The 26,341-nt window shown below is 36.7% G+C and overlaps 1 protein-coding gene across 8 annotated transcripts in view; it reads left to right on the top strand.

Annotated features, from left to right (window-relative positions):
- KDM4C (lysine demethylase 4C) overlaps positions 1–26,341 on the top strand; it is a 484,233-nt gene that overhangs the window by 90,167 nt on the left and 367,725 nt on the right. For all 8 annotated transcript variants that reach the window (XM_021006278.2, XM_021006277.2, XM_021006274.2 and 5 more), the window contains one exon: positions 3,741–3,855. In XM_021006278.2, the coding sequence (XP_020861937.2) occupies positions 3,741–3,855 (115 nt within the window). The remainder of the gene's footprint in view (positions 1–3,740; positions 3,856–26,341) is intronic.

Genomic DNA, 26,341 nt, shown 5'->3' with positions numbered 1-26,341 from the left:
GCCTGGTTGTGAAGTCCTTTATGTGTCAAATAGAAGAGTTTATATTTTAGTGAATGATAGGATTGCTAAACTAGTAGCTTTTGGGAATTTTGTAGAAATAGTGTTGTGGTTGTGTAAGTGGGGTGGGTTGAATATATCCCCACGCTCCCGCACTAGTAACCATGTTATGGAGCAGAATGGGGTTTGAGTTAACTTTGTCCCTAGGTAGATTTACTTGTGACCTACTAACTGGGTGTCCTTTGGGCAACAATCTGTAAGGACAAGGAATCTATAAAGACAATTTTTTTTGGGGTTACACAGAGTTACACAGCTAGTGAATATTATGTGTAAGGTCAGATTTGAACTCAGTTCCTCCTGACTCTAGGGCAGATGCTCTATTCACTGCTGCATCTAGCTGCCCCTAAAAACAGTTTTAAGACTCTTGACAGGAAGCTCTTGAGAGGTCAGGACACTTTCTGTAGACTATTTTTTACCTGGATATTATGAAATATGTGCCTATTTTATAATTGACCAAGTTAACTTTTAGGCTTTTGATTTGTCCTTTGTACCATATATGAACTGTGACATAAAATTCACCTGAGTTTTAGCAAAGCATATGGTAAAGATGAAGCAATGTGGATTAGAAGATAATGTAGTTAGAATTATTTGGAACTTGTTCAATGGCAGGATTAATAATTTGTTGTCAGCTTTGCAGGAAGTTTCTAGTGGGTACCACATAAGTATGCTTGACCTTATGTATTTTAATATTTTAATCAGTGACCTAGAGAAAGGTATAGATGTCATACTCACTACATGGGTAGTTGTTGAAAAGCTGTTAATTTTGCCTAATCCACTGGATTAATTATCTTGGGCATGTTGTAGAAAGGATTCTTTTTCGGATAAAGATTGGAATAGATGACCATTGAAGATCTTTCTATCTCAGAAATTTTGTGTGATGCTTTTATTTTCAAAGTTAAGAATATGTTTTTGAAGTGAGCCTCTTCTCATATTTGATTTGTTTTAGAACTTTTTTCATAATTTAAAAAGATTAATCATATTAGTAATTATACCTCAAGATAAATTTTTTATTCTATAATTTTTCGTCATAGAATAAGGTCAGTGTGACTGATACTGTCAGTGAGATAGCTCCTTTTGAATTTTTTCTACTTGTGATGATTATATTGACAGATCTAAAATTTGTATCTAGTATCTGACTAATAGTATGTATTTGATAAGTGAAGTTAGGGATGCAGCCTGTGGTTATTGAATATTGTTACTGTGGGAACTTCATTGATCCATGCAGGGTTTAAATTTGTAGCTTTGACTAATTCTAGCTTAGTGGCTTTTTAAAATAATTAAACCAAATTTGGTTATTGGCACTAAAAAATGTGTCTCATCGGTTAGCTAAGTAGTTGATTTGGTAGGTTTTCCTTATGGAAACCTTTTACTGTTCGCTCAAATTTACAAAGATATAGAAATGGTTTTAGGAGCTAGAAAATTTTATTATTATAATATGCAGTCCTCCTGCATTTCCTCTCTTTTGTGGTTTTCTGCCATTCAAAGGCTATTGCTGCAAGATCCTATTACTAGGCATAAAGCTGTCTTCTTGTTCGTTAACTCTTTCAGGATGGGGAGAGAATAGTTTTCTGTCATGATCCTTGCCTTACTCCATATCATTTATACCAATTTCTGGAGGAAGCAGGGTGGATTATTGTATTGCTGAGAATAACTAAGTCATTCATAGTTGATCATTGTACGATATTGCTGTTACTGTGTACAATGTTCTCCTGGTTCTGCTTATTTCACTTTGCATCAGTTCATGTAAGTCTTTCCAGGTTTTTCTGAGAACATCCTGCTTGTCATTTCTTAGAGCACAACAATATTCCATCACAATCATATGCCAAAACTTGTTCAATCATTTCCCAATTCCCAGTCTTCTCAAATTGTAGTTCTTTGCAACCACTAAAAGAGCTACTATACGTTTTTTTTTGTATGTGTAAATTCTTTTCCTTTTTGTTTTTTATGTCTTTGGGATACACACCTACTAATGATATTGCTTGGTTAAAGCGTGTATCTGGTTTTATAGCCCTTTGGGCATAGTTCCTCTATAGAATGGTTGAATTAGTATACAGCGAAAAGTAAAATTATTGAAGAAGAAAACCTGTGGATTTGATTCTGTTGTGAAAGTATGATAGAGATGTATTTGAGTGATATATTTTTGTTGCCATGAACACTTGAAATATTCGTTTGTTGATCATAGATATGTCTATTGAATTGGTTTTATTTTTAGGGAAATACTAGTAAACTCAATAGTTTTACTAAGTGCTGGCTCTGTGTGAGTGCTAGTGATGCAAAGATGACTATTACACAGATTTTATTTTTAGGGAGCTAACAGTTTTGCATGTGTGTAAGGGGAAAACATTTTCACTTTTGTGTATATAAAGTATAAAGAAGACTAATGCAATTCGGAGGTTTTAGGTAAAGCACTATGAACCATTGAAGGAATGAAGAGAGAAGTTTTACTTGATTGGGGTTGGAAAAAATAGTAATGGATAGTTTCATGAAAGTAGCACTTGAGTTCTGCCTGAAAAGAAGGGAGGGATTTCAGTAGAAGGTGAATGGTGTGGAGGGAGTTCATAAAAAATTGGGGGATAGCACTGTGTGGTGGGCAGCTAGGTGGAACAGTGGATAGAGTGCTGGGCCTGAAGTCAGAAATTCTCATCTTCCTGACTTAAATCTAGACTGTGTGACCTTGGGAAAGTCACATAATCCTGTTTGCTTCAGTTTCCTCATCTATAAAATGAGCTAGGAAGGAATGGAAAACCACTCTAGTATCTTTGCCAAGAAAACTTCAAATGAGGTCTTGAGGTTATAAAGAATTGGACACAACTGAAATGACTGAACAGCAACTACTATGCTGGTGGTGCATACCTGTAATCCATGGTACTGGGGATGGTTGAATGAAGGGCAGTTCCAGCCTAGATGAGATAGAGAGACCCAGAATCAAGTGTACAGGAGTGTGTATGTGCTTGTGGGTGTGCATGTGCCACATCTCCTCCTTCTCTTCTCCTCCCCTCCCCCCCAACTAACTAAAGATAAGCTATGACACAAAGATGGGGGAGGCCTGCATGGGAAAGGGGGAGGGTAAGAGAAGTAGCATTTATATAGTGCTTACTATGTGCCCTAAGCACTTTTTACAAATATTATCTCATTTGATCTTCCCAACAGCCTTGTGAGTTGGTGCTATTATTATACCCCCCCCCTTTTGAAATTGAGCAAACTTAAGCAAATGGAGGTTAAGTGACTTGCCCAAGGTTACACAGCTACTAAGTTTTTTAGATCAGATTTGAACTCAGGTCTTCCTCACTCCAAGCCAGGTGTTCTATCTATTGCTCCACCAGCTTCAGATTAGTTCATTTCGAAAGAAAGTAATACAAGAGAAGTTGTGAAAGATAGTTTGAAGCCAGTTTGTGATGGGCTTTGAATGTCAGGATTCCAAGTTTATACTTTATTTGGTAGTTAACTGGGATTAAATTATTTTTTGAGTAGTGGCATAAGATAGAGAACAGTGCATCAGGAAGATTATGTAAGTAGTAGAAGTGAGAAATATATCAGTGGAATGGATGGACTGGATACAAAAGTAACAATTTAGAAGTTTATTATAGTGTCTAGATTGAAGAGATGAGTCATATGAACAAATGACAGTTTATAAATTTATGTTCTTTAAAAAATCTTTAGACTTATTTTCATCTTTCTTACAGGTATTGCACCCCAAGATATTTAGACTATGAAGATTTGGAGCGCAAATACTGGAAGAATTTGACATTTGTGGCGCCAATCTATGGAGCAGATATCAATGGAAGCATATATGATGAAGTATGTCTGTTCTTGTACATAATGGCTTTTGTGAAAGATCATTTGATATTGTCTTTTATTTTGGGCAATTGAGAAAAATGATTTATCTTTCTTTGGTTGATGCAGTATGGCTAAAAAATACAAGTTATGGGGAAATAAAAAAATCAATATAAAGAGTGTTGCTGTTGAGCATCTGTACCAAATGGTAACAAACACAATTGAGCAAATACTAGGTATTATTAAATAATTTTGAATTAATTATCAATTTGACTGCCTTTTAGTCAGTTATTATTAAAAATATTTGGCATACCATGTGCAACCATGAAGTACAGACTGTAGGATGAGCTATGTATTTTAGGTTAGAAGTGTCAGTCATGCAGGGCCTTCTGCCATATTTCTGGGTACCCAAAAAACAATTTAAAATGTAATTGAGAAATGTCTAACAAAATAAGTAAAAATACAGTTGAACATAAATAATGTTAATATGTGGTTTCTAAGTCATTATCTGCTGTAGGGATCCTTTTGTATGTATGGTTTAATGGCCCCATTTCTTTGCGAGTTTGACATTATTGTTGTAGAGGTTGGGCACGATGATATGTTAGGGGAGATAAAGAGTGATATTTTAGAATGAATGTTTATCATTTTCAGTTACTTGTGTTATCAGTTCTGTCCAGGTGAAGCGTTAGGGTATGTATGTGTGTTCAAAGAAGGTCCTTTTCAAAAGGATGTTGAAAGTTATTTCCTGAGTATAGAAGTGCATCTGTTTTGGTCCTTGTTTGGATGCAGGAAGTATAACAGCTGTATGGAAGTTACATAGAAGGGAGGAGCAAAAAATTGTGGTGTCTTACCACAGTTGCTGCATGTATATGCACGTAATGCATTTTTAAAGGAGATCTATCTACAGAATTTTTTGGGTGGCTGCCATTTTGGATTATCTCCTTTTTTGTTGCATATGACCAGAATTAACAGATTTAGGGGCATGTTCAAGTTGTTTGAAATAAAATACAATGAAAATATCTTGCTATAACAGATGACAGTTATTGGAATGTGACAGTGAGGCTAATCTTTGATTTGCAGTGTTTATCCTTTTGGTTCTTATCCTTATAAATCATAATACATTGATGTTATTTAGAAAGAATGCTAAATTTAGACTTCATAACTCAGTTGCTAAAATAAAATGAAGACAAGCTATTGGTTTTTAAACATAGTTTTAAGACAACCTCATTATTTACACATTTTGAAACAAATCATCTAAGATATTGGTCCTGCAAGACACAGGATTCTTTGGACCCTCCACTGTCAATTGTGCGTTGTTCCACACCTGTAATCCTTTTGCTGGGAAGACTGAGGCTATTGGATGATTGTTTTAGAATCCTGAACTGCAGTGAGGATAAAGCTAAACTATTGTCCTAAGTCTGACAGTGGATATGAGCCCCTGAGAGGTGGTGGGCCACAAGGCTTCTTGAGGAAGAGTTAATTGGTCCAGATTGGAAAGACAGCAGGTCAGAAACTTCATCCTGATGAACAGTAGGATGAGGCCTGTGAGTTTTGCTACTATACTCTCAGCCTTAGGAAGTTTGTGAGATGTGCCCCTTGATTACCCTATCTCGTACTACAAAAAGAGAATATCCATTGACTCTAGCTGTTTTAACAGTTCCTGCAATCTACTGACATTTTCATTGCCTTTATAGCTACTGATATATTTGATAAAAATAAAATATTACTGTTATTCAAGGTAATTAAAATACTGGAGAGTGACCTATGTTTGTTAAAGTTTTTTATCTTTAAGAACATCAATTTTGGCAATTTACTGGAGGATGGATTGGAGTCAGGGAGCCACTTCAAGCAAGGAAAACTACCAGCAGACTATTGTAATAGTTCAGGCATGAGATGATGAGGGCCTGCACCGCCTAGAGTGGTGGCAGTGTCAGAAGAGCAAAAAGGGGTGTGTTTGGGAGACTGTGCAAAGGTGAAATATATTGTCCTTGGCAACAGATTGGACATGGTGAATGAGAGACTGAAGAATGATACCTGGATTGTGAGCTTGGGTGACAGGAAGGATGGTAGTGCTGGTGCCCTTGACAGTAATAAAGAAGTTAGGAAGAGGGGAAAGTTTTTGGAGAAAGACAGTGAGTTCAGAATTGGGCATGTTGAGTTTTAGATGGTTATGGAACATCCATTTTGAGATGTTCAATAGGCAGTTTGCTGGAGACTCACTATTAGGCAAGATTGGAAGTTAGGAGAGAGAGGGAAGCTAGGTGGTGCAGTGGATAGTACACCAGCCATGGAGGCAGGAAGACCTGAATGCAGATCTGGACTCAGACACTTGACACTTCCTAGCTGTGTGAGCCTGGGCAAGTCACTTAACCCACATTGCTTCATCACCCCCTCCACACCCCCCACAAAAAAAAAGAAGAAGAAGAAGAAGAAGAAAACAAAAACGGAGTTAGGAGAGAGATTAGGGCTAAATAAATAGGTCTGGGAATCATCTGCATAGAAATGATAATTGAATCCATGGAAGCTGATGAGCTCTCAAAGTGAACTAATAAAGAGCGAGAAAAGAAGAGGGCCCAGAATAGAGCTTTGGGAACACTCATAGTTAGGGGACATGATTAACAAGACATATTACGAATCCTCTCTTTTTAACAGAATATATGTTAGAGTAAATATTTAGATTTCTGGGGTCTCCCTGGCTTTGTGCTAGTTTTATGATCTGTCTCAAGGAACTTATCCATTTTCTCCACCTATTGAAGTAATCTCAAATGTATTCCTATAATAATGTGACTTCTATTTCTCCCTCCTTTGTTCGTTATCCAGATTTGTTATACTTTTCTACATTTTATAATGTATAAGTAATGTAACACCTTTATACCTCTCTCCTCAGGTATGTATATTTTAAACACAAGTGAATACCTTCTTGACAGCAGTTACTGCCATGCTCTCCCTTATTTTTGATCTGTTCCTCATGCTAGGCATTTGGCGTTTGACTTGGGTCAAGCCGACCAAACCAAATCTGTCACTGGCTTTAAACAAAAAAGTGTGAATACTAAAATACTAAAATTCACTGTAACTTGAAGGAAGGCAACATTTGAAAGTATATCATATAGATGTGGGTAGCTTCAGAGATTAATATTGTACATCTGTGAATACCATCACTCTTATTTTGTCAAGATCCCCATGGAGTATGGTTTCATGTTATATAATCATCACTTAATAAAAACTGAAAAAATTAATGGAATGAAATAGGAGAAAGTAATAACTTTGCAGATGATATGGAATAACTGGGGAAAAGCTAAAAAAGTGATTTGGAAGTTTTGAATTTTGTTGCTTTGGGAGGTTGATACCATTACAATTTTAGTACTTTTAGTGTTACGTAATAGCTAATCGCAAGGTACGAGGCCGTAATCTTACCAGAGTATCAGGATACTATAATAGTTGCCAAAGTTTCATTTCCTTTCTTTATCCTTTTAAAAAATTTATTGCTGGCTTGTTTTTACCTTACATTTACTTCTCAATGTCTGTTCCTCCTTCCCCTATCCAGTGAGCTATGCTTTGTCACAAAGATTATAAAAGATCCTTCCTGTAACCTTAGGGCTTTTGAAGTAGAAGCCTCCAAACATAACAAGATAAAGGGTTATCCTATTTATTCATACACTCAACTTTGAATTATCTAGGACACTACCAAGTTACCCTTTGTGCTTCATATCTGTTAGATCATGTGGTTACACTAAATGATTTATAAGATTTTTAGCTCTAAAGTTTTGTCATTTGTGATTATTACAAAAAGCATTTTTTACTATAACGAGGTACATTGGCCTTTAAAGGAAAATCAGAATTATTTTAATTGGAACAGTCCTGGATTAGATATTATCTACATTAAGTAGGGTATGAGAATCTTTTAATCGTAAAAGTTTTGTCCTTATGGTCTTTAATTCATATAAGGTTTTCCTTATATGTAATGGTTTGGCTAAAATTGTTGTGTCCACCAGATGGTGTACTTGGGCAAGAAATTGTTTCAAATGCTTTTGTTTCTATCAGCATAAAATTTAAGTACTATAGGAATCCAGGAGTTTCCAGTTTATATCTATCATCATAGGATTTCTGTTTATCACCATATAAGGAATTAGAAATGAACAACAGAGTTTGTGTACTTTTTGTATAAAAGAACAAACCTGAAAATGTATGTATAGAACTAATGTCTTCTTAGGCAACATTTATTATACATTGTACAGAACAAAAAAGTCCTAATGTACTCTTTGTCCACATTTAGGATGTTATATTCCATCTGGGGAATCATATTTGAAGGACAGTTGACAAAATGGAGTTCTTTCAGTGAAGGAGTGACTGGAATGGTCACTAAATCAATAAAGATTTATTAAGGGCTTATTATTATGTACCAAACATTGTGCTAAGCAGTCATACTGTAAATCTTTCTGCCTCTACTTGGATGAGGAGAGGAGGGGGATTTCCACGTGCTGCAAATGCTCCTTGAACGTCTCCAGCCTGATTTCCGGCCTTTCACAGTGTGGAGTGGAGAGGTGGGCACCTTGGCATCTCTTTCCTGGTCTCCAGCCTCCTGTGGGAACATGAAACATGTCATTCCTTATCTTGTTGCTGAGAAGTGAGGAGAGAGGATACCATTCAATTAAGTTTCTATTCTGGTCTTCTGCTTTAGGGAAGGATAATATCACTACTCTTTTTGCTCCAAGTTCTTACCCTCTCACCTACACTGCTCAAGGCTCTAAGATGACTCCACCCTTAAATCATAGTACTATTGACTTTGAAAATCTCTCTAAATTTTTCATTTAATGATTAACAAACTTGTATTGGGTCATTCATTTACACCCCAATGGTTCTCAACCCCTGTAGGTCATCATGCACTCCCTGTTCCCCATCTTCCGCTACCCAGTTACTTATTCCTGTTCATTTCAACACTCTCCTTCTTTCTTGAATCCCCACTAAGTGGTATACATCCCTTTCACTCTGCTCTCTTCAATGCCTGATCCATAGGCAACAAACTGCTTTTATCTTAAATCTTTCATTGCCTTCTCCTTTCCTCTTCTGGCTGTCTTGTGAAGACACAGTCTCCCTGGCCACACTTTCTACCACTAGCTTCACTTTCATTCATTCTCTTTGACTCAGTAGTCAAGGTAGGGGAGTTGAAATATTCCTTATTCTCCTTGGCCACATGCTGGGCCAGGAATTTTCCATCTGTCCTAAAGCAACTACATCTGTCCGTACCAGCACAAGCTATCTTCTACTTCCTGCTGCCAGCCTAATCTTCCAACTGGGAGGTGGTGAAACTCTGGGGTGAAGAACAACCCCCCCCTTTGACTTCAGGCCTTCCATTTCTTGCTGTGTCTGTCCTTTCAAGATAAAAGAGTGATGTCCTTCCCTTTATGATGAACATTTTCCCACCTATTCATTCTCTTTACATTCTGGTGACTCTGAACTCCTGTAGATAATCATTCAAACCTCACTCAATACTTTATACCAGGGGGCAGCTAGGAGGCACAGTGGATAGAGCACGGCCCTGAAATCAGGAGGACCTGAGTTCAATTCTGGCCTCAGACACATAACACTAGCTGTATGACCGTGGCCAAGTCACTTAACCCCTATTGCCTTACCAGAAAAAAAAAAAAAGAACTTAATAATACTTTATACCGCTTGATTCCTCATTTCTATTCCCCTCAAATTTCCAACCCCAAAGTTTCATGTGAACTCCACCCAGCCCTTCCACCGTATACTCTGAAATACCTGTTACATAGGCAACAAACTTCCCTTCCTCTTAAATCTTCTCTTTTTGCTCTCTTTCCATCTACTAGCCCTTACTGAAACCTGGCTACCCTTTTGGTGTTGGTTGCACCTCCACTCATTCACTCTGGCTCACTGGTGAAGACAGGGAAGGTGGGATACTTCTTGCTCCTCATTGCTACTTCCATGTTCTCCCCCTTCCTGCATCACTAAGTAATCTCCCTTCCTTTGAGATGCATGCTAATCATCTCTGTCACCCAATCAAAATACTGGTAGCTGTTGTTAGCAGACTCCTCAGATCAATCTCTTCTTTGAGTTTGATACCTGACTTATTATTTTTCCCTCCTCCTCACCTCCTGTCTTCATACTGGGAGACTTCAACATATATATTAATTCTCCATCAAAAACTCTGATGACTCAGTTCTTCAACCTACTCTTCTTCCCTGAGCCCCACTCTTCCATCACACCTCATTTAGACACAAAGATAGTCATATTCTTGATCTAGCCATCACCCACAAATGTACCACCACCACAGTTCAATAATTCTGCAATCCTCTTTTCTGAACATAAACTATTGGGTTTTCACCTTTCCTGCTGCCTTTTCCTACATATCTGGATTCTTTATCTGCACCATGACCTCTAGTCCTTTGACCTCTCATTTCTCTTCCAGGGCATGTCAACTGCACTAGTCACTCTGTTCTCTTCTCCCTATCTTTAATCTTTGGTGAACAAATTTGATTCTATGCTATCCTCCTTTATTGAATCTTTAGCCCCTTTATCATATTGCCAATTTTTCCTAGCCAAGCTTCAGCCCTGGATCCTTCCCATCATCTGCTGCTTTTGTTCCTACACACGTACTGTGCTGAATAAAGGTGGAGAAGAGGATGCAAATGTTCTGACTGGGTCCACTACAGATTTGCCATCTTTATATTGACTCTTCTCAAATCTACTTGTCCTGCCCTACCCTCCCACTGCTGCTTCATGGGGTTTCCAAGACTGTCATCTTGGGGCTTCCTAACCAATGTATGGTTTTCTCCAAGATTAATTCGACTTGCCTTGAGTCTTATTTCCTCTGGACACAGACGCTTGTAAGTTATTCCTGTTCCTGGTCTGTGTCTGCTGACAGTGGGAGGCTAATCTGGGCCAGGACCTGGCTTCCTCTCTCTCCTTCTTACTGCCCTTAGGCTTTTAGCTGAAGGAACAAAGTGGAATTGACCTTTTGTGTAGTTACAGGGTAGAAGAAGTGATTTACTGTTATTTCTCCCTTATCCTTCTCATTATTTATCTTTCCTTTTTGCCTGTTCTAGACTTTTATTTTTTGATTCATGATCCTCATACGGTCTTTGTATTTGTTATAGAAGTAATGTTTCTGAGGTATCTACTTTGTATTCCCTCATCCAAATAGTTTCTGTGTTATTGCCTTGTAGATCTTTTTTCTGTCATGCCTACATGAGAAATAACAGTTCTTGCAAGTAGTAGAGAGGATATTGCCCCAATTATATTCCTAATTAAGTAATTCATTATTAATTTTTGCCCTCCTCATGGTTTTTCTTTTTTCTGATTCCTCTTCTCCGGAGGCAGGATACGTGGTCAGTCTAAATGCCAAATACTTGCAGATTCTAACCTTTATAAGGTCCTTGTCTCCTTTATAGAATGTCTCTTTCTCTATGAGAGGATTTCTTTAGCAATGGCCCACTTACCACTAAAATGAGATTTCTCCCTTGTTTCAATCTCTCTCTCTCTCCCTCTCTCTCTCTCTCTCTCTCTCTCTCTCTCTCTCTCTCTCTCTCTCTCTCTCTCTCTCTCTCTCTCTCTTTTTGGCTAAGCAGTGGGGTTAAGTGACTTGTCCAGGTCACACAGCTAGTAAGTGTATGTGTTTGAGGTTGGATTTGAACTCAGGTCCTCCTGACTCCAGTGCTGGTTCTCTATCCACTGCGCAACCTAGCTGCCTTCCTCATTCTATCTTTCTGCCTCCTCACCCATGTTTCTGTAGGTACTCTTTCTTTTCTTTTTGTTGAGTCAGTTGGGGTGAAGTGACTTGCCTAGGGTCACACAGCTAGTAAGTATCATCAAGTATCATGTGTCTGAGGCTGGATTTGAACTCAGGTCCTCCTGAGTCCAGGGGTGGTACTCTATCCACTGTGTCACCTAGCTGCCCCTGTACTCTTTCTGAGAATATTCAGGAGTTATTTTTCTGGTTGGTAAACCTTGGACTTAATTAGGTTAAATCATTTATCTCCCTCTATCTTCATCTCTTTTATGTTTTCACATTCTTTAGTCCAGTGAAAAATGATGGTTCACCTTTTGTCTCGTTATTGTCTAAGTCTAAGTTGGGTGTGGCCTTTTGACCCATGTACAAAAATATTTATAGCAGCTCTTTTTATGGTGGCCAAGAATTGGAAATTGAGGGGATGCCCATCAATTGGGGAATGGCTGAACAAGTTGTGGTATATGAATGTAATGAAATACTGTTGTGGTGTAAGAAATGATGAGCAAGTGGACATCAGAAAAACCTGGAAAGACTGAGTGAAGTGAGTAGAACCAGGAAAACATTGTATATGGTAACAGACACATTGTGTGATGACTAACTTTATAAGACTTAGTTCTTCTCAGCAATGCAAGGATCTAAGGCATCTCCGGGATGGAAAATGCTATCCACATCCAGAGAAAGAACTATGGAGTCTGAACGCAGATTGAAGCATACTGTTTGCTCTTATTTCTTTCTGTTTTGTTTTATTTTCTTTTTCTTGTGGTTCCTCCTGTTGGTTCTAATTTTTTTTTTACAATGTGAAAATATGATTAATAGGCATATATATGTATAGCCTATATCAGATTGCCCACTGTCTTGAGGAGGGAGGGGGAGAAAATTTAAAACTCAAGCTTATGGAAGTGATTGTTGAAAACTAAAAATAAATTAATCACTTAAAAAAATTAAAATTGGCAAGTGGAAGCTAATGACTTCATGAGATATTAAGAAACAATAAAATGAAGTCCAATGAATGGAAAAATAGGGGAAAAAAATGAAATATCTCATTAGAAAAACAGCTGACTAGGGGCAACTAAGTGGCACAGTGGATAGAGCACCGGCCGTGAAGTCAGGAGGACCTGAGATCAAATCCGGCTTCAGACCAAATATTTGACACTTAATAGCTGTGTGACTGTGGGCAAGTCACTTAACCTCAATTGCTTCAAAAAAATAAAAGAAAAAAAAAAGAAAAACAGCTGACCTGGCAAATAGATCAAGGAGAGACAGTTAATTTAAGAGTTATTGGACTACTTTAAAGCCATGATCAGGAAAAGAACCTAAGCATCATATTTTAAAAAATTATTAAGTAAAACTACTCCAATATTTTAGATCTGGAGGGTAAAACAGAAATTGAAGGAATCTACCAATCACCTCCTGAGAGAGATCCCAAAAGGAGTACTGCTAGGAATATTGTAACCAAATTCCAGAGCTCCCAGGTCAAGGAACAAGTATTGCATGTAGCCAGAAAGAAACCATTCAAATACCATGGAGCCACAGTGAGGATGGCAGAAGTTTAGGAGCTTCCAGATAAAAGGAGTGGAGGATTTGGAATATGATAATTCAGAAGGCAGAGGAGCTAGGATTACAGTCAAGAATAATCTACCTAATATAACACATAGCTGCCCAAATCCACAGTTAGTAATAATAATTCTGAATGTTAATGAGATAAATTCACCCATGAAAGTGAATCACAGAATGGATTAGAAACTAGAACCTAATAATATGTTTTTTACAGGAGACACACTTGAAACAGAAAGACGTATAGCAAATTAAAATAAGAGACTGGAACAGAATTGAATATGCTTCAGCTAACCTAAAAAAGGGCAGGAATAGTAATCATGATCTCAGACAAAGCAAAAGCAAAAATAGACCTAATTAAGAGGAATGATCAGGGAAATTATATTTTGCTTAATGGTACCATTGACAATGAAGTAGTATAAAAAGTTTTTTACAGCAAGTTACTTCGATAAAAACCTGCTTTGTCAAATATAAATCGATTATAAATCCCAGTCAAACTTATAAGAACAGAAGCCATTTCCCAGTTGATAAATGGTCAAGGGATATGATCACGCAATTTTCAAAAGAAGAAATCAAAGCTTTCTTTAATCATATGAAAAAAATGCTCTAAATCATTGTTGGTTAGAGAAAGGCAAATTAAAACAACCCCCTAACACCTATCAGAAATGACAAATGCTGGAATGGGTGAGGGGAAAATAGGTACTCTAATGAACTATTTATGGATTTTAATGTGGTCCAATCATTTTGGAGAACAATTTGGTACTATTACCAAAGGTCTATGAAATTGTGCATAGTCTTTGACCCAGCAATAACACCACCAGGTCCTCCATACCCCAAGGATATCAAAGAAGAAGGGAAAGGACCCATATGTACAAAAATATTTATAGCAGATCTTTTTTTGGTAGCCAAGAATGGGACATTTGAGCGGATGCTTTTTAATTGGGAAATAGCTGAACAAATTGTAGATTATGATTGTGATAGAATATATTTGTGCTGAGGGAAATGAGGAGGGTGGTAGTTTCAGAAAAACATGTGGACACCTGTATGAACTGATACAAAGTGAAGTGAGCAGAACCAGGAGATCTTCGTATCCAATTACAACAATATTGTAATGATGTTTAAGTGTGAACGACTTAGCTACTCTGATCAATCCAGTGATCCAAGACAATTCCAAAGGACTCATGATGAAAAAATGCTATCTCCAGAGAAGGAAAGAACTGATGAATCCTGAGTGGAAATAGAAGTATGATTTTCTTTCTTCTTTTTTTCTTTTTTCTTTTTGGAGGGGGGCTTGATATGAGTAAATATGGAAATGTATTTTGCATGACTTCACATGTATACTATCTATCATATTGCTTGCATTTTTAGGTGGGGGAAGGGGTGGGGGGGAGAGAGAGAATTTGGAATTCAAAATGAAAAATGCTAATAGTAAATGAATGTAAAAAAAAGATCTATTGGGCACTCAGTTTGAGATATCTAATGGGCAAGACTGGAGATCAGACAGATTAGGGTTGGATAAGTTGATGTGAATAATCATCATAGATATGATAATTGAATAACTGGGAGTTGATGGGATCAGCAAATTGAATAGTATCGGAGGAGAAGAAATTAGGATGCAAAATAGAGCCCTGTAGGGCACCCATGGTTAGTTAGAGTGAATCAGATGAAGGTCCAACAAAGGAGATTGAGGAGTGATTAGATAGGTAGGAGAACCAGGAGAGTGGTGTTTTGAAAACCTGAAGTGAAGATGGTATCAAGAAGAGGGTGATGGACATTGTCAAAGGCTGCAGAGAAGTTGAGAATAATGAGGACTATTGTTTTAGGCAATTAAATCCTTAGTCACTTTGGAGGTAGCAGTTTCAGTGGAATGATGAGGGGAGAGGTAGACTGTTAGTATTAAGATTGCGAAAGGAGAGAGTGGAGGTGCTTAATGAAGACATCTTCCTGAAGTTTAGCCACAAAAGGCAGGAAATACATTGCAGTTAGTGGCACTGTAACATTGGGAGGATTAATGGCAGTTATGTTCTATTCTAAGTCCTTCAGTTAACTTGTAGAGCACTGGCATTGTGATGGCTGGTGGGTGAGAGTGTTGAACCTGTAAGGTAGAGGTTATAAATTAACTTCTGCTGTTAGTTCATTGAATTGTTACTTTGTTAAGGTTCTTAAATGTTTTAGATCATGGAGACAGCTGAAAATGAGTTATCTGTTATTCATAGCTCTCTTATTTTGGAGTGATTTGAGAGGTCTTTATGATTGAAAATAATGCCAGTCTCTATCTTGATGGTTATAGAACCTAGAAGTCTTTTGTAGTTTCTCACTGGATTTTTGATTATTGCTTGGTCTGTTGGCGACTTGAGGGTAGTTGGAATTGTTGGAATTTGATATCGGGAGCTGGGTGGTTTGCCTCATGTGTAGGTAGCTACCTTGGCTGTAACAGAAGTTGTTTTGTTTATTGTGAGGCCATCTGGGTTAAATGAATTGCCCACAGTCACACAGCTAGTAAGTGTCAAGTGTCAAAGGCCAAATTTGAACTTAAGTCCTCTTGACTCCAGGGCTGGTGGTCTATCCACAGTGCCACCTATCTGCCCCTGTAGTAGGTGTTTTGGTTTTTTTTTTTTTGTCCTTTGGTAAAGCAGTCCAGGTTAAGTGACTTGCCAAAGGTCACACAGCCAGTAGGTGTCAAGTGTCTGATGCTGGATTTTAAGGCAAGTCCTCTTGATTCCATGGCTGGAGCTCTATCCACTGCGCCACCTAGCTGTCCCTGCAATACAGTAAAGTGTACAGCTGGACTTGTGGTACTAAGATGGTGGAGTGAGGAAGGAACCTTTTGAAGCCCTCCCAGACTCTCCAAACAACCAGAAAACCATCTCAGAATTGATCTACGAGCAAGGAAGCAGTTAATCAGCCTGGTAGGAAAGGTCTCTCTCATTGAAATGGAAGGGGAGCAAGGTCCAAGAGTAGTAGCAGGGGGAAGCTAGGTGGTGCAGTGGATAGAGCTCTGGCCTTGGAGTCAGGAGGACCTGAGTTCAAATCCAGCCTCAGAGACTTGATACTAGCAGTGTGACCCTGGGCAAGTCACTTAACCCCAATTGCCTCACCACCCCGCCCCCTCCCCTCCCAAGAAAAAGAGTAGTAGCAGCTGCAGCATCTAGCCTCACAGCAGGGAGCCTGCAGCAAGGCTCCAAATCTGTGGCAGTCCATCAGCAAGGCTTAGCCCTCCTGCAAGCCAGCATCTTCCTAGGCAAGTGAGCAGTCTGTGCAGCTGCAGCCAGGCCCCACTGCCAGCACTAGCCACCAGCAAGGCCTTGATCCCATTGCTGACCAGTAGTGAAGGCCTGTCCCAAGGCTGTGTTGCAAAGAGATTAAATAAAGGGAAAAGAATCTATTTGTCCCAAAATATTTACAGCAGCTGTTTTTGTGGTGTCTAAGAATTATAAATTGAAGGGATACCCATTAGCTGGGGAATGGCTAAACAAGCTGTGGTATATGATTGTAATAGAATATTATTGTGTTGTAAGAAATGACAAACAGAATGATTTCAGAAAAACCTTGAAAGACTTGTGCAAACTGATGCATAGTGAAGTGAACAGAACCAGGAGAATATTGTACACAGTAATAGCAATATTGTAGAATGATGAATTGTGAATGACCTAGCTCTTTCAGCAATACAATGATCCAAGACAATGTCAAAGGACTAATGATGAAGCATACTATCTGCCTCCAGAGAAAAAACTGGTACTGACTGAAGCATGCTATCTTTCACTTTTTCTTTCATTTTTTTCCCTTTTGTTTGAGTTTTCTTGTACAAAATGATTTTCGTGTGGAAATGTTTTACAGGATTGCACATGTATAACCTATAATTGATTGCTTACTGTCCCAGGGAAGGGGGAAGGGAGGGAGGGATAGAATTTGGAACTCAAAACTTTAAATAAAAATGTTTAAAAATTGAAAAAAAAAGTACAACTGTGAGGTGCTGCAAATATATCCTATTAACTGGACCATGTAATTTTGTAGCTTTCTACATTGTGATTTATATTTAGCACCAAGTTTTTTCCCCTAAGTTAAAAGGAAAATCTCTTGGAATACTTGGTAGTTAAACCACTCAACCCTTTATTAACATAATATTTTGCACTGATTTTATGATATACCAAAATACCATGAAGCTTCGTATTTGAGACGGGTTGAAGTTGTAGCAGATATTTGTTGCTTGATTCTATGCAGGAATTTTAAAAAATTTAATGTTATTTCTTTTAGTTATATTTTAAATTCTGAATTGTCTTCCCTTTCCATTCACACTAGAGAAGGCCACCATTTGACACAGATATCTGTATCTTTATATGTAGAGATATAGATAGATATAGATTTAGGTATCTATACATTTATGTAAAACCATACTTTGCATACTTCTACTTCTGAATTTTTTTTTTTTGGTGAGGCAGTTGGGGTTAAGTGACTTGCCCAGAGTCACACAGCTAGTGCGTGTTATGTGTCTGAGTCTGACTTTGAACTCAGGTCCTCTTGACTCCAGGGCCAGTGCTCTATCCACTGCGTACCTAACTGCTTCTGAATTCTTTCTCTAGAGGTGGTAGCATCTCCTTTTATTGGTCGTTTGTAGTTGATTTGAATGTTTATAGTACTCAGAATAACTTAGAGATTCACAGTTATTCTTCAAACGATATTGTTTTTACTGTATACAGCCTTCTCTTGGTTCTGCTTATTTCGCTCTTCATTATTTCATGCTAGTCTTCCTTTTTTTTTTTAAAACCAACCAGCTCATCATTTCTTACAGAACAATAGTCTTCCATCAAAATCATATACCCAAACTTGTTTAGCCATTTCCCCAGCTGATGAGCATGCGTTCAATTTCCCGTTCTTTGCCACCACAAAATTAAATTTATCTGAAAATCCTATATTTTTAATAATTTTTCTTAGCTTTTTAGAGCCTACAATATAATTTAACTGAATGAAATTTGTTAGGAACTACTCTTATGTAAATAGGAGAAGAGAGTATCATTTAGTCCTGCTGTTTTTACATTCTGTACCACCATTTTACTGTCACTGACATACCATCTTGGATCTGGATAGGTTAGAAGTTCTCTCACTAGATTTTGTAGAAAGAGTCACATAGGAAAGTGTTTATTGGTTGACATGTTATGACTGATAGAATGATATTATCTTTGGCAAATATGGATGAGTCTACAAATATAGATGTCTTCTCTTTAAGAATGAAAGTTTATAGTGTACCATTCCTTGATTGTGACTCCTCCAAATCAGATGTTGGCTCCCAAAGTTTTCATAGGTGATCTGTTTATCTTTTATTTGACTGGACAGTTTCCCACTTTTTTTTCACAACCCATTTTCATGTTTCACACTGCCTAGTTTTAAGATGAATATGTCATTTTTTTGGACAGTGTTTGTTAGTAGAGATTATTTTTGTTTTTAGATTTGATTTGTAAGGTTAGTGTGCAGAATTTACAAAGGAGAGGTAATTGAGAGAAAGTATAGCAGTAAAGTTGAAGATACAGTATATGAAAATGCTATACACAAAGGGAAAAGAGGGAATGTAAATGTCATATATTTCTATAGAAATGGTGAACAAAAAAGGTATCATACTTGTAATTAACTTTAAAGTAGCAAAATGAATTTCTTATGGTCTTATAAAGTAAACAATTCATTAGTCTTTAAAAAACTGTCTATAAGAGTTCTTATTTGTTGAAAACTACAGTTTTCTTTGTATCTGTGAGAAAAGCAAGAGTCACTGTACCAATGTGTAACTGATTTAAATCTTGCATGTGTTAAGGAGCTAATAAGGTTTTACTTTTCCCTTTTCATGGTCCTCAGGCTTTGTGTGTGAAACTCATGCAAAGGCCTGGAGCAACCAGCTGAACTAGTGGTGTCAGTTAATGTAAACTTTGAGGCATTGACAAATTAATGAAGATTGGATAAATGACCTTTCAATTTAACCTGCTTCATTTTAGCTCAGAAAGGCCACAGATTATTAGGTGGGTAGAAATGTCTGAAAATCATGAGAAATGAGGTTTACTGACATTCTCATACCACAAAACTAAACTAAGAAAAGCTTAATTTAGCCTTAAAATACATTTGTTTTTAATACAAAAAAGTAATGTTCTAATGTGTACTCATGTCATGTGAAAATACTGAATTATTTAAAAAATTGTACCAGGTTTAACATAGAAAGGTCAATGTGGAGGGGTTTTTTTGTTTGTCCATTTAATTTTAAAAAATTGTGTTTTAAAATTATAATTCATTAAAAATTTTATTCTGAATTTAATGAAAATCAGAATTTTCAAATGAAAAGTAGAATGGAAAATTATTATATGTGAAAATGAATGTGTATAACTTGCTTTTTAAAAATAAAGTATATAACAAATTCAATGTTACTTTCATAGCTGTTCAGCATGTCTTTTTCCTTCTTCTGAATTTCGGTTTTCTTCTGTGTGTTTTTAAAAAAATGTTTAAATGACCCTTTTTTTGGGGGGGTGGGGGGGTCGGGGGGGAAATGGGAGCTGGCAAACTTATTGCTAGCTGCCCCTTCTACATATTAAAAGAAAACCCTTGTAACAAGTATGCATAATCAAACAAAAGAAATCCTCACATATGTCCAACTGTGAGGTCATCTCTGACCTCTGTTAGGAGATGGATGGCTTGCTTTCTTCTCCTTTGGAGTCCTGGTTAGTTACTTCATTGACTAGACTAGTGCCTGGTAAGTAAAGAGACTTAATAAATATTTGCTTGCAGTATATTTTGGATTTTTTTAAAGTAAGGATCATAATTAAGCTTGTCTTTCAGGACTAGCAGAGTATAGGATGGACTGGAAGGGAAGGAATCTGAGATTTCCCCCTATGAAATTGTTCTCTCCTTCATTTATTCCTATTGTTTTCCTGTATTCTGCTGTTCTTTCAACTTCCCTCTAGCCATCTCCTAGTGCAGGGGTGGGGGAACCTATGGCCTTGAGGCCACATGTGCCCTTCTAGGTCCTTGGGTGCGGCCTTGTGACTGAGTCCAAGTTTTACCTAACAGATCCTTTTATTAAGAGGCTTCATTTAGTGAAGTTTGGATTCAATCAAACGGCCGTACTTGGGGACCTAGAGGGCCACAGGTTCCCCATACCTGCCCTGATCTCTTCTACTCTTCTGCTCATCTTCTCTTTAGTTCTTTCTCCCTTTCAGCCTCCCCCTCCCCAATTTTTTCACCATTGATTTCCCATTTGTTCTATTTTTATACTCTTCTTTCTTTTTTTTTTCTTTTTCTCAACTTATCACTAGCCCTTCTCTTTCCAAATTCCCCCCTCCTTCAGAGAGAATTGAAAATTCTCTCTTGTCATAAGGTAGCATAGTTATTCAAAATAGATTCTCATATTGGCCATGCCCCAAATGGATGACTTATTCTGCACCTCCAGTTCATTATGTTTTTACCACAAGTGTGGGCAACATGCTTCAGCTTTGGTCATCTGGAGTTGAGATTAGTTGAGAATTCTAAAGTCTTTAAGGGTTTTTCTTTATAGTGTTTTAATCATTATATAAATTATTTTCCTGATTCTACTTTCTTCATTCCATATTGATTCATTCAAATCTTTCCATGCATCTGTTCCTTTCATCATTTCTTAACATACAGTGATACTCCATTGCATTTACTTTGTCTAGCCATTTTCTTATTCGTGGGGCAACCCTTAATTTCCAGTTTTTTGTTATAACAGACACAACTGAATATTTGGGTTCTTCCTCTTTGAGGCATAAGACTAGCAGTGTTATAGCTGTATCAAATGGTACATAAAGGTTAATGACCTTTGGCTATAGGTTCAGTTTGTTTTCCAGAATAGCTGTGTCAATTCACAGCTCCATCTCTGTGATATTCTGCCTATCTGCCTGTCTTCTTTATATCCCTTCCAACAAATATTCCTTCCTTCCCCCCTTCCTTCCTTCTTTCCTTCCTTCCTTCCTTCTTGTCTCCCTCCTTCCCTCCTTCCTTCCCTCCCTCCTTACATTTTTGCTAATCTGGGCATGAGGTAGAAGCCTTAGAGTTGTTTTACTTTGCATTTTTCTCATTGCTGGTGATTTGTAGACTTTTGTATATGTTGTTGATTGCTTTTTTTTTCTCCTACTGAGAACTGCCTTTTTACATCCATTGATTGTTATTTGGGAAATGGCTTATTACTCTATACTTGAAGCAGTTCCCTATACAAATTAGATATCAGAACTTTATTTGAGAAACTTGTTGCAAAGATTTTTTTGCCACTTATTTTCCTTCTAATTTTAACTGCATTGATTTTATTTGTGTAAAAGCTTTTCAATTATATGTAAGCAAAATTGTTTATTTTTTCTCCTGTACCCTCCTTGTTCCCGTATTTGGTCAAGATTAAGTTTGGAAATGGTAATTTCTTCTTCCCTCCTTTTATTTATTTATGATGGGACCTTTTATCTCTGTTATGTATCTATTTAGAGCTTATCATGGCATATAATGTGTTGTATTGATGTGAATCTAATATCTGTCAGCCTTTCTCATTTTCACAGCAGTTTTTGTCGGATAGTGAGTCTTTACCTCAATAGTTGAAGTCATTGTGTTTATTGGACACTATAGTACTGTCTTTGTTTCTTTATGGATCTTCTGTACCTAATCGGCCCCATTAATCAAGTTACCTATTTTTTAACAAGGATAAAATGATTATTACTTTGTCACATAATTTGAAATATGGGACTTGTAGGTTTCCCCACCTTTTCTCCCATTATTTCCTTTTGGTTTTTTTTTTTGTTCTTTCAGATGAATTTTGTTATTTCTTTCTGGTTGTATAAAGTAGCCTTTTGGAAGTTTGGTATGGTAGTATGTATATTAATTTAGTATTGCCCTTTTATTATATCAATACTCACTATTCATGAGTAATTTATATCTCTGATTTTTAAAGTATTTCTGTATGGTATTTTGTAAATTGTATTCACAAAATTTCTGTGTAAGTCTTGGTAGGTTATTTTGAATGGAATTTTCTTCCTATTTCTGCCTGGTTTTTTTTTAGGCTAATGTTTTAATGTAGGTTTAATTTTATATCTTGCTACTTTGCTGACTTTATTGTTTCGAAATTATTTTTAGCTTTATATGCAGGTTTTTTTAAGTAGACCATCAATAATGTGATGGAAAAGGTGATTATTTTCTTTCCTTTTTGTTTATGCTTATTCCTTCAATTTCTTGTTCCTGTTTTATTGCTGTTGCCATCATTACTGGATGTATATCTAGTAATAATAGTGATAATGGACATTATTGCTTTACTTTTAATCCATAGAAAAGGCATTTGGTGTTTCTCCATTTTGTATAAGGCTTACTTATGGGGTTAAGGGGGATGAAACAAGCATTTATTAAGCATCTAATATGTGCCAGGCAGAGTTAAGCTCTTTAAAAATCTTTTTTTATTAACACAAAAAACTCTTAAAAGTAGTTGCTATTTTCCATGAATGAAGCTGAGACAGATACAGGTCAAGTGACTTGCCCAGGGTCACATATTTAGGAAGTGTCTGAGTCCAGATTTAAACTGAAGTCTTTCTGACCCCAGACCTAGGCTCTATTCACTCTGCTACCTAGATGCCTCTTAGTTCTCTTTCACATTGAGTAAATGTCCATACCATCTGATCTCCAAATGATTGTTTCATCTTTCATCCTCATTCTCTAACTAATCTTCAGTTTTCCTTCTCGATTGGCTGCTTCCCTATTTTTTTAAATAAACATACCTTGCCATCCCTCAGAACTCCCCAACTGATCACAAAATATTGAATTTCTTCTACACTGCTTTAAGCACAATTGTCTTTCTGTAACGCACACCCAGGAGCTTGCTTAAAATGACAGTGTCTGAGGCTGAAACTATAGAGGACAGGTAAACTTCTGAAGGTATAGCCTGAAACAATAGATATAAACTTCTTACTCTATTAAAACAAGCACCCACAGTGACATTTTAGATCATCTTTTAAGCAGGATTCAATAACATTAAACTGCTTGCATTCCTATATGGCAAGAAGATACATGTAACTCAAGAACTTTATCATTATTAGGGCAGTTAAAAGGAATTTACATAGAACGCATAGATGTGAGTCTAAAGAGGTGAGAAAGAGGAATGCATTATGGGGGAAGGGGGAAGGGAGAGGTAGAATGGGGGAAATTTTTTCACATAAAAGATATGCTCAAGTAATAGCTTTTGCCATGGATGGGGTAATGGGTGGGAGTGGCAAGCAATGCTTGAACTTCACTCTCATTTGAATTTGTTCAGAGGAAGACTGTTTTTTTACATGCACAGAAATAGATCCATTGTTTGTGTGTGTGTGTGTAAATGTAACATACCCAATAGGGAAGGGTATAAGAGAAATTGGGGGGGCTGATAAAAGAGAACTTAGATTAAGGGAGGCAGTGGTTAGAAGGAAAAGACTTTTGAGGAGAGAAGAAGAAACAGAAGCAAATGGGATAGAGGTAAAAATATCATTAATAATTGTAACTCTGAATATGAACAGAATGAGTTGACCCATAAAAGAGAAGCAGAAAATAGAATCTATTAGAAACCAGAATCCAACAATATGTTTTTTACAAGAGAGAAACCTGAAACAGAAAAACATACACAGAATTAAAACAAGAGGATGGAGCAGAATTGAACATGCTTCAGCTAACCTAAAAAAGGGCAAGAATTGCAATCATGATCTCAGACAAAGCGAAAGCAAAAATAGACCTAATTGAGAGGAATAAACAGGGAAATTATATTTTGCTTAAAGGTATCATAGACAACGAAGTAATATAAAAATGTTTTTTACAGCAAGTTACTTCAATAAAAGCCTGATTTCTAAAATATAAACTGAATATAAATCACAGTCAAATTTATAAAAACAGAAGCCGTTCCTCAATTGATAGTCAATGGATATAAAAAGGCATTTTTCAGAAGAGGAAATCGTATGAAAAAAAGCTCTTAATTTGCTTTTGATTAGAGAAAGGGAAATTAAAACAACTCTGGGGTACCAGCTCATACCTATTAGAAATGACAAATGCTGAAAGGCATGAGGGAAAAATAAGTATGCTAATGACCTGTCTTTGAATTGTGAACTTGTCCAACCATTCTGGAGAACAATTTGGTACTAGGCATATCTTTGACCAGCAATACCACTACCAGATCTATATCTGCAAGAGATCAAAGAAAGGAAAAGGAGCAATAGGTACAAAAATATTTGTCACGTCTCTTTGTGGCGCCAAAGAATTGGAAATTGTTGGAATGCTCTCCAGTTGGGGAATGGCTAAACAAGTTGTGGCATATATTTTTGATGGAGTACTGTTGTGCTGTTGGAAATGATTAGAGGTATGGTTTTGGATAAACATGCGAAGATGTATATGAACTGATTCAAAGTGAGGTGAGTGAAACTAGGGAACCATTGTGAACAGTTAAAGCAATGTTGTAACGATGCCCAATTGTGAAAGGCTTGGCTACTTTCATCAACCTAATGGTTCAAGACAATTTCATAGGGCTTATGATGACAAAATGCCACCTACTTTCAATGAGAGAACTCTTGATGTGCAAATTGAAATGTAACTTTCTCACTTTATTTTTTTTGCTTTTTTATGGTTAGTATGGAAATATGTTTTTCATGATGTCACATGTCTAAAAACTTAAATTAAGCAATTTGACATTACATTTGTAAACACCAGCTAGAACAGTGGCATTAAGGCAGGTGAAAGCAGAATCATGAATATATTTAATTACAAGTCATTGAGACTCCCATGAAAATCTAATGTTGCCCAAACAGAACCAGAATCTTTTGGTATAGAATTACATGGTAGTGTACATTCTTAGCTGGTGCAAAGAATGATCACTTTAGTTAGGCAAGCATTTATTAAGTAGCTACTTTGTGCCAGTCACAGTTATAGGTGCTTGGCTAACAAATTCAGAGAACAAAAATGCCTACTTGAAAGCTGCTTACATTCTAATAGGGTAGATGAGTGTATATGTATACATGTGTGTATGTCTACATGTTGATCTAGACTAAGTGAATGTGGAATAATTGCAAATTATAATGAAATAGAAACAACAAAACTTGGTAATTAATTGTATATGTGAAAATGAGATAGAATGAGAAGTTGGTGATAATGCCCAAATCATCCTGGTGATTAAATAATGAAGTTGGGATGAGGAGTCTGTTTTCACGGATTAATAATAAATTATGTTTTGGGCATGTTAAGTTTGAAATGCCATTGGAACATCCAGTGAAACGTGTAATAGTTCGTTATGTAAGACAGAAGCTTAGAGGAGAGTCTGCATTTCTGAGTCACCTGCATAGAAATGATAATTAAACCCACGGAAGGACATGAGGTTCTTAAGAGAGTGCAGAGATAGGGCACTGTGAAGTGAAGTGATATTTTTTGAGAGTCACATAGATGCTATTAATTTGAGGCATGACTTCATTTTAGTTTTTCTTCACTCTAAGATCAATTTACTATTGTCATGCCATGATGCATCTTTTTATGATCATTAACTCTCTTAATAAGAATCTCAGTTTTGCTATTTCCTACATTTTGACCTTGTTAAGTAGTTAAGTTAGACTTCATTTTCCTTATCTATTAAACAAAGGGTTTTGATTTGACATTTCATCTCTAGGGTATCTTCAAGCCCTATCAATCATTAAGTCATTCAATCTATAAACATTTATTTAGCACCTACTACTTGTCAGCTACTATGCTAAGCCCCCAAATCTTAACATCCCATTTGGACATAATTATTATTTGTATTTCACATGGGAAAATAAAAAGCAAATTTAGTTAGTTATCTAGTGCCACCTTGTAAAAGTTACTAGTAGCTAGAAAGAGAACTGTAATTTTTCTAAAATTGGTGAATCTTGGAGGGAATGGCTTTTGACTATAGTTGCAAGATTGTCTTCAAATTCATCTAGTTTAAAAATAGTCCCTATAATAAGACTCTCATTTATTATTATAGAATCATGGTTTCAGTAAAGCCTTTTAAATAGAATTCTGTTATTAGAATGTATAACTCTTGAGGTGTGATTGGATTGGAGTTAGACTGCATCACCCAAAATAGAATGAAATAATTATTTTTACATAAGTTGATTCAAATAACTTTGTTCTCTAATATATGTTTACTTAGCTCTGAGACTCATCACTAGAATAGTACTACTTTGACCTATTTCTAAATCCTTGGCATTTTAGTTTTGGACAAGTTAC

The sequence above is a fragment of the Phascolarctos cinereus genome, unplaced genomic scaffold (assembly GCF_003287225.1).
Source record: "Phascolarctos cinereus isolate Bilbo 61053 unplaced genomic scaffold, phaCin_HiC Scaffold_4;HRSCAF=312, whole genome shotgun sequence".
Lineage (NCBI taxonomy): Eukaryota > Metazoa > Chordata > Mammalia > Diprotodontia > Phascolarctidae > Phascolarctos > Phascolarctos cinereus.
Note: the sequence above shows the minus strand (reverse complement) of the source record. Positions and strands in the feature narration are given on the sequence as shown.